Source organism: Lactuca sativa, chromosome 9 (genome assembly GCF_002870075.4).
Source record: "Lactuca sativa cultivar Salinas chromosome 9, Lsat_Salinas_v11, whole genome shotgun sequence".
NCBI classification, from domain to species: Eukaryota; Viridiplantae; Streptophyta; class Magnoliopsida; order Asterales; family Asteraceae; genus Lactuca; species Lactuca sativa.
The window spans coordinates 125,642,489-125,652,520 of NC_056631.2; the positions used below are offsets into that span (position 1 = coordinate 125,642,489).

General features: G+C 33.3%; 1 protein-coding gene across 1 annotated transcript; it reads right to left on the reverse strand.

The window, feature by feature from the left end:
* Positions 1-5,044: 5,044 nt before the first annotated feature.
* LOC111903849 (AP2-like ethylene-responsive transcription factor AIL1) lies at positions 5,045-7,664 on the reverse strand. The gene is made up of 8 exons (XM_052767383.1): positions 7,401-7,664; positions 6,753-7,278; positions 6,599-6,681; positions 6,290-6,378; positions 6,121-6,194; positions 5,964-6,014; positions 5,804-5,880; positions 5,045-5,684 (listed from the first exon to the last, which is right to left on the reverse strand). The coding sequence occupies exons 1-8, from the start codon at positions 7,534-7,536 to the stop codon at positions 5,185-5,187; spliced, it is 1,536 nt and encodes a 511-aa protein (XP_052623343.1). The 5' UTR covers positions 7,537-7,664; the 3' UTR covers positions 5,045-5,184.
* Between the last annotated feature and the right edge of the window lie 2,368 nt (positions 7,665-10,032).

Below are 10,032 nucleotides of genomic sequence, written 5' to 3' on the forward strand. Positions count from 1 at the left end.
ATAGATGGGTACCAAAGGTTCAATCTCCCAAATCACCTAATGACTCTAACGTTTCTACATCTTATGTTTGTGATAAGCAAGATATGTCGTGGGAGAAAGTTCATTGTATAGATGGCAAAGGTCAACCCAGTTTCATAATGGACTGGGTTGCAAAGTCCAATTGATCCCACTCTGTGTCGGAACAGCTATGGAGGCATATCATCAGGCTTCGGTTTGTTGATAGTGGCTGTTCCAGGAACATGATAGGGGACATCTCTCAACTGTACAACACTCATAACTTTGTTTGAGAGTATGTGTCCTTTGCGGGAAATGAAGAAAAAAGGATCACACATGGGGTTAGTGCTTAATGACATGAAGAATTTTCTTATCTGTTATGAGATTATGCGTGCTGTTCTTAGACCGTCTGGCTGCAAATTCAATCGGTGACTTACGGTTTGAGTTTTCTTCTCTATACTCCTGAGCTTATCTTACACTGATTTGTTTTGAAGACAATTACTTTCTTTCTTATAGTTTTTCTGTAGTAGGTATTGTCTGAGAATTGATATCAAGAAAGTGATAACGGGCAGTCAAAAACATGTGTAAAGGACTGGATTTGAATTTTCTAGACTCTATGTTCAATGTGCTGGTAGGCACAAAGGAGTTGATAGTGTGGATTTAGATAGGATTGTTTGGATTGACCATATGAAGCTCGGGTAGATTGAGCAGTGATATAAACATGGGAACCCATGGGATACATTAAATTAATATGCATCTAGAACTGTGGCTTAACTTTTCCCTAATGTACGGACTTATGTCCTTAATTCTGGTTATGATAGGGCGACTGGGGGTTCTGATAAAGTAGGTCTGTAGGAAATTATTTTCTTGCTTTCTATCTGTTAGTCATATGTTGCTTCCTCTACGTGATTGGAAGAGATCCGACCTGGATTGCAACATATGCAACTCTAATTCTACGCACCTCCTTATCTATGAAATTCTTTCTATCTGCTAGCCATATGTTGTCCCCTCTGCGTGATCAGAAGATCCGACCCCAGACACAGCATATGCAACATTCTACCTCTTAATCCCTCTATCTCTGTTAGTCATATGTTGTCCCCTCGGCATGATTGAAAAAGATCCGACCTGGGACACAACATATGCATCTATCTCTAAATCTGTCTTCCTCCTTAATAATTATTTACTCACCTAAAGTAAGGAGTCCTTAGGAAGTTCTTGATAACCAGGGTATACTGGGAAGTGGGGAACACGTTCTAGTGCACCTAAAATCGAACCATTTAGAGGTTGTATGTAGATCTCGCTGTTTAATTTAAGTGGACAATAATACCCGTGGTCGTCGTCAGCTAAATGGTTTATTTAGAAAAGTCTGTCAATATTCTTCGTGTTTAAGTGGACCACAATCCCGGAAATTGACCAGATCTATTCATGAAGGTGAAGGTATTGATAAACAAGGTTAAGACTGTCTCACAACTTTGATCCCAAATATATTTTGTTTTTTGTTAAATTTGTTCATAGTTTTCCTCTATGCACAAATTAAGAGGAGAATTAAAAAAAATCTGAAAATTAAAAATCCAAAAAAAGTGTTATTTCTGTTTTATTTCTTGTTCAGAAAAATCTAAAATCCAAAAATATTTTTGTTTCTGTTTTTTTTTTTTTCAGAAAATATAAAAAATCCAAAAATATTGTGTGCTAACTTTGTTTTTAGTTTTGTGTTTATATCAAATTTTGTTTTGTCTTGAAAAGTGAATTCAGATGTAGATGAGACTCATGGAGACTGAATCGAAAATTTCTAAGCCAAAGCTTCGTCCATAATCATCGAAGAATTCTCATTCGAAGGAGCAAGAAATGTAGATTATTTTTTCAACATTCAATCTTTCAACCCCAGAAGCAAGGTGAAGTTGTTCTTGAAGATTATGTGACGGATTGCATTGAAGCCTCCTCAATCAGTCTGCTACTATCATGTACCTGCTGAAGTGATCCAGAATATTTGATCTCTCTATTCTCTCTGAAGATTCTCAACCTGAAAGCGCTATCTTTCAAGAATCTTTTCAAGAAGCCTCCTCACCCAACGTGCGTTTAATGTCAAATTCTGAAGATAAGCCCAACTGCTCAAGTTGAAGTTATTTATTGAAGATTCATATGTTTATCTTGAAGTCATGAAGATATCGAAAATTAATGCTGGAGCCAATCCACGTGAAGATTGACAAGAAAAGCCAACTACTTTTTAGGGGGAGCTTGTTGGGTCAATTAGAAAAGAAAGCTATAAACCACGGGGGAGATTGTTGGGTCAAAAATATGATTTATACTTTGCTTTTCTAGGCAATTGTAATTTTCCTTCTAGGGCCGAAAAGTGTTTACGGCCATAAATAGGTTTAGGGTCGTAAACCCATTTACGACCCATATTCCCCAAGTATAAATAGGTGTTAGGTGGGTGAGGAGGGGTTGATGAAGAGAAGAGAGTTCACAGCCAAGAGAGAGAGAGAGAGAGAGAGAGAGAAAAGAGCATAAGTAAGTGTAAGTGTGTGAATCTTGTGTAAGGAACTTCATTCTAATCAAATCATACAAGATTCATATTATTATTATTATTATTCTCTTCTATTTTGATCTGACATCATCCGTTTGATTGGGATTCTGCACCATCAAACGGATCTGGTTGATACACAAGCAGATTGGGGGCTTACTTAATAAAACTTCAAATTTGAAAAATTAGAAAAATTATGGAAACCCTAATATGCCTAGCTCACGTCATGAGCTGCGATTGTAGGTTTTATCAATTACAAAATTCTCAATCTTCCTTCTTTCATTCAATTTCAAACAAGTAATTTCAGAAAATATGGATCTAGGGTGAATATAATCATGAACCAGTGTCTCTGATACCACTGTTGGGGTTTCCACGCATCAAATACACTATAAACAATGTAGCAGAAAAACAAGACTATGATATACCTAAGTGTACATGCAACCTTTGGATCTATGGTTTCATGCTAATTACATCTACCCTGGGAAACAAAAATACAAAGAAGAAAAACATACCTCTTATGTAGCCATTGATCTCCATGCTTGAAATATTGGTCCTCCATGAAGTTGCTTGAATAAGAGGACCCAAACCAGAATCCCTCTAATGGTATCACACTCAATAACACCAAAGAGTGGAATAAAAATAAATAGGATAAGGGTTAATTTCACAAACCCTAAGAGGCTTAAAAATCGCCCCTAAGAGGGGAGGGGGGGGGGGGGGGAGAAGAAGGGTTGGCAAAATTTCAAGTCAAGATGCAAGGATAAATGAAATCCCTAAGAACCTATTTATAGCCTTGGATGTCTTCATGAGTTTGTACTCCTTCTCATGTGGGATAGGAGGCCAACAACTAAATTTACTCCTTTTCCCATGTAGGATGTAGTGATTTTCATCCAATCCTAATTCCATAAGGATTCTAGAGCATTCATGATTTACCAGCTATTGATTAATGAATATTCAACCTTTAAACTGTTAATTAATTCCCAAAATATATTTCCAATTAGTTTCTAATTAATTATCAACCATAATAATTAATAAACCAATTTCTCCTTTATTTATTCTACTCAATTTGAGTCTTGAAAGGCAACCGAAAAGGACCCTGTTATTATTAGAAATATTATCAATAGTTAATGACATTTGACACTCTTTCCAACACTTTTGTTGTAGGCAATTTCAACCAACCTAGACATATTTGAATCCACAGTCAAAACAATCACACAAATCGAGCTACTGATGAAGATATGCACGCATATTGCTAACCTACTTCGATTCTTTGTAAACATTAAAAACAATCTAATTGCAAATTTACAAATAATAGCGTTTTACGAGACACAAAATCGAATCTCTAGAGATGAATTCTTCTTAGAAGGGAAGTTATTTCAAACATAAAAGGAGAGACATTAAATAACGCAACGATTACGAAATGCTTTGATATGCAAGAGAAAGTGAACGATTGCTTGGATGAAGCTTGAGGGTCGGATGGAAGATTGGTTGTGTGTGTGTGTGTTCGATTCAATAAAATAGCTCAAAAATCAAAACTTACATTGATTTTCAATGATGTATCTCCACTGATAAGTGATTCCCTAATTCGGATGCCTCTTTTTCCGATTTGAATGTGCACACCATTGATAATCAATTCTACTTCACTATATATGTAATTGTCGGCCAATCTCCGTCGATTATAGGCATCATACTCACCGGAAACATGTATTTGGTTAAACCAAATGTCGTCGACAATCTAAAGATTATCGAATATGGATGGTAGGAGGTGAGATGGCCGTAGGCGGGATGTGAGAGAGAGAGAGAGAGAGAGAGAGAGAGAGAGAGAGAGAGAGAGAGAGAGAGAGAGAGAGAGATGAATTGTACCCGGTGTTATTTTACAAAAATGCCATAAATTATCTTGATTTTCTATTATTTTGATCTAATGGCTCTTGTTTGGTTCTTAGGTTCGTGGGAATATACAAGTTCTCAAATGATCATTCCTCTCTCTCTTTATATATATATATATTATATATATATATATATATTTATATATATATATATATATATATATATATATATATATAGAGAGAGAGAGAGAGAGAGAGAGAGAGGAGAGAGAGAGAGAGAGAGAGAGAGAAGAGAGAGAGAGAGAGAGAGAGAGAGAGAGAGAGGAGAGAGAGAGAGAGAGAGAGAGGAGAGAGAGAGAGAGAGAGAGAGAGGAGAGAGAGAGAGACGTCGTCTAGAAAAAAATAAGAGACAAAAGCTTTTGTGGTTGATCATATAAAACGGGGTTTGAATTTTTAGACAAATTTGTAGCTAATTATTGGTATGTAATCCTCTCTTCTTAACCATTAGCTAATTATGGTTTAATCTTTTCTATATATTAATCATTTTATGGTTCGCAACTTCTTTCATACTGTCACTCATCAAGAATATAATCATGATTACCCTTTTAAAAAGTATTCAAAAAGATTGACGCAGGCCTAAATTAAGTTCACCTTGAATTTGGAGTTTTAGAAAATAGGTTCTCTCTGTGCTACACAAGCAAAGAACTTGCCCCCACCTTTATCTTCCATTAGCACCTTAAATTGATTAATCACCACAACAATAAAAATACGACTTAATTAGATTAACCTAATTGCTACAACTTCTTGTTTCTTGATTTCTCTTTTTCATGCAAAAATTTAACTCTTTTAAGCATCAGTCCATGCAGCGAACACTGGGAAATGTCCTGAAGACACCCTAGAACTGACATTTGCCTTAGAAGTCATGGAAGCACTTATTCCATCTGGGCTTTCTTCCCTTGAGCAGCTCAAGCTAGTATTCGATGAACAAGGATTGAAAAACTGAATGTCCATCTTGTTGCTCGGTGATATATCGTTGTTAATCAGCTCACGTGGATCGTTATTATTTTTCTTTAAATTCTCATGAAGAGATTCAAGAGTAATTGAATCACAAACACTCTGTTGATTATCATAATTGTTGTTTGGCTGAGCATGTTGGCAGTTCCGGATAAAACCACCCTCCAAGGTGGTGGTGGTGTTTCGTCTGGCTAGTTCTCCCGTGAGTAAAGTAGAGCTAGCAATAATCCCCTCAACATCATATCGAGAAACATTAAAGTTTGTTACAGCATTAACACCCCTGAATTTAATTGCGGCAACATCATATGCCTCAGCTGCCTCTTCCTGAGTACCTGAAGTTTTAGATCAAATAACACTCTAAAATGTTAGATTTTACTCAACATTTTTGTTCTTCTGATTAATTGATTTTGAGGAAGAAACATGGTTCAAGCTTTTGGTTTCAAGAACACACCGAAGGTACCAAGGTAAAGATCCTTGTTTCCAGCAACACGGCCGATACGAGCCTGCCATCTTCCATGCTGATGATGCCTGTTCATATCGGGAGAAACAAAATGATTGCATGTGAGTATCAAAAGTGTATTAATAATAATTTATGAACAACATTGTCCAACCTTGTAACACCTCGATAAATAGAAGCACCCCTAGAAAATCCACTACTCTTCCTGGAATAATTAATCATGAACATTATAAAATTCGTAAACAACAATTAATGATCAGTATAGAAGAATTTTTTTTGAAATAATAAAGATGCTAGTGTTTGTTCTTCACCTTCGTAAGTGGGCTACAAATTCTTGGCGACTCATACTCTTCATCTCCTCGAGCTCCTCATGGTACTTCTCAAGCTATAATTAAACAGCAATAACTCAAGTTATGCAAACTGTTTCTAGTCTTCGTAATTTTGTCTAAAACATTTGCGCTTGCAAATCTATGTTCTTACAGGGAAATTAATATGAGTCGACGAACCCCAGTACTTCAATGCAGCTAAGTCGTAAGATCGAGCTGCTTTCTCTTCCATATCATAACCTCCTGCGGTTAAATCATGATTCTGAAATATATATATACACTCTAAAAGTTGAATAAATTTGTAGCGTTTAAATTAGAAAATACTTACCAAGATAAACTGAGAGATGGAGCAAGAATTAAACATGACCAAGAATCTAGTTAGTAGATAATGGGAAATATGAAATATTTATTACTCGAAAACAAGATAAAGAACAACGAATATGAATTAAATAAGAAGGTTGACCTTGTCTTCCTTTTCTGGTCTGCCCTTCTTTCTGGCAACTGCTATCCCATAAATGTGCTTCATATCTTCCAGTCCATCTATGCCTAATGATTCAAAAGTAAACAAAGTTTCATGTGAAACCGTTAACTTAAAAGTGGAACAGTAAAAGCATTACCTGGTGACACCTCTAAACTGAGAAGTTCTTTGACCAAAAGTGTCAAGTGATTTCCTATGTAGAGACTGCTTTTTAGCAACTTTGGTAGAATCTCTCTTCTTTTTTTCTACGGTCAAACAATCATCTGTTCTTACAGTTCCACAGCTTGACTGAGAACCAGGGCTCATTGACAAGCTCAGTGTCTGAACATCACCGCCGCCGCCTTCTTGTATCATGTGGTTGGTGTTTGTTGTGGTGGTGACTTGCAGGTGGTTATGGCTGTCGAGTGAAGTGTAAGGGGTTTCTGCTGGGTACGGTGGTGGTGGTGTTGGAGAAACAACCCAGTTGTTTTTTGGAAGATTTGCTTCTTCTTCATGAATCTGATACATGTTGGGTTGACACTGAACTCCTTCAGGATACAACCATCTAGATTCAGGGTACAAGCTGTCTAAGCTTAGAGCCATTGTTTCTCTCTCATGGCCTCCATAGTCATGAGCAACCCCAAGAAAGTCTTCCAGCTTAGGTAAAGAAGAATTTGGCATCATCCCTTCACATTTTAAGTAAAACAAAAGAAACAATTAAATAATAGTTTTTTGTTTTTTACTTTTCTTGTTTTCTTTGTTTTTAAAGAACCAAAATTTTGTGTTATCTGATAACTAGTCAACTAACCTTCTGACTGTGTAGAAGAAAGAGCTTCCAAGATACAAAGAGATCCATCAGATTTAAGGGGCATAACAGTTAAAGGAGAAAGATAGAAGGTGCTACTATTTGGTGACATTGTTGTAGAAGAACCACAAACCTCCATTTTAATGGAGGTGATAGAGAATCACCCAGCCACTTGCTTATAGAGTTATAGTTGGATTAGCACCATCACTCATTGACCTTCTTTCTTTCTTTCTCTCTCTCTCTCTCTCTCTCTCTCTCTCTCTCTCTTTATATATATATATATATATATATATATATATATATATATATATATATATATATATATATATATATATATATATATATATATATATATGTGTGTGTGTTTGTGTGTGTGTGAATGTGAGGGAGAAGAGAAGCTGTCGGTTGGAACTAAACAAAGAGAATGATAAGCAGAAGGAGAGGAAGAGATGCTGGGTGGCACCCCTCCATACCATGGGATCTGTGATCATAAATAAGAAAGACTAGCACATTTAACAGCATTATGTAGATTATGACAAAAGGATTTCTTATTCATACACTTAATTTTTTAATTATGTTTTTTGTAATTATTATTTTAAGTTGATAGATTTTAATAAAAATGTTTATAAACCAATGGTATCCGTATCCTTAATAAGGTGAGTGTTCATGTTTTATTGATGTTTCAGAAAAAAGATAGATTTTAATACTATATTTATTTTTGTATGGTTTTTTTTTTTATATTTACAATCAATCATTCCTAATAAATAAAAATAATTTTGCCACTTGTCAATCTTTTATTATTTTTGATATTTGTCATTTTATGATACTTTTTAAATAAATAATATCCACATGTCAATTTATGAGTTCTTCAAATTTTAAAATTAAAATATCAAATAATACTTTTACTTATATATATATATATATATATATATATATATATATATATATATATATATATATATATATATATCCCTATCGTTATTCTAATAAAAGAATAGTTTTAATATTCTTTTGCCATTTGTCATCATATTAGACCTCATAATTAATATATATTTTATTCATCTTTTGCCATTTGTCATCATATTAGGCCTCATAATTAATGTATACCACTTGTCAATCTATTAATTCTCCATTTCAAATTTCAAAATTTAAATTTCTCACTCTAATTAAATTAAATTAATAACATTAGAATAAAATTAAAATAAAATTGATACAAATTATACATGATATAATATTTCTATATTTATTTAAATTAACGATTATAATTTTATATAACTAAAAAAAATATCTTTTAATTAATAACTTATTTAAAATAATTTAATTAATTTTGTAACTGTGGTTTCCATAGGTTATAAACTAGTGTTATATATATATATATATATATATATATATATATATATATATATATATATATATATATATATATATAAAGTATTAAATATAATAAATATGATAGTAAATTGTAATTAATATGTTTATTTATTCCTTATTTTAAAATTTTATTTTAAAAAAATATTTATTATTTAAATTTTAATATTTAAACAACCCATCTATTATAATAAATCAATGTTTTTTTGCCACATGTTTTTGTCTTATTCAATTGGCCACATGTCATTTTGTAATAATTTTGAGATATATTTATTTTCCACTTATCATTTATTTTATTTTTTATTTTCAATATATCATTAATTTAGTTTTCATAAATTAAACCTACCATAATGACTATTAATTTTAAATTTCAATTTCAATTTCAAATAAATTTACAATTTAAACGTTTGTATTTAAAATTTTGTTATAATTAATCCGTTTAATACACGAGTCTGATAACTAAACACATAGTTTTAATTAATTTATTTTTTGCATGTTTTTTTTTCTCATAATTTTCAAATTCAGATAAATTTCTCATTTAAGTGTTTCTATTTAACATTTTGTTTTAATCAACTCGTATAATATACGAGTCTCACACCTAGTACATGTATAAAATTTTATTTTTAAGATATAGAAAAGTGTGTTCTCTTTAATATTAATGTTGAGTTAAAATGCTAAAATTTTCAATAAAATCGGATTATTGAAAAATATATGAATATATTAATCCAAGAAAACTATTAACATTAATCATATTACAAACCTAGTAACTAACTGCTATCATTAATTCTTTTAATCCAATCCTAAAACTATCACATTTTACAAATAACATTAGTGAATATAAAGTGGTAATCATTAAATAAAAAGTTTAAAAATTATGATGTCCATTAACAACCCCCCTCAACAACCGTCGGTATATCTCCGTCACTTCTAACCACCATCAGAAATCGTCTGAAACGTTCATTGGACACCGCAAACCACCATCAGAGTCCAAACAGTGAGAGAGACATGAGAGAAACACATATCGAAAGAGTGAAAGAGAGACCACGGTGTAGGAAAGAACGTCGTTGGCGATCGCCTCTAACCATTACCATCACCGCTGTTGATAACCACCATTTTGCATCGTTTACCGCCGGAGACTGAACTAGAGAAGGAGAATAAGAGAAAAACAAAGTCGGCAGAGACAGAATAAGAAAAAGAGAACAAGCGTTGGACATGTGGTGTGAAACCTTGCCAGAATTCGTGTGAGGCATCGTCGAAACACCTGCAC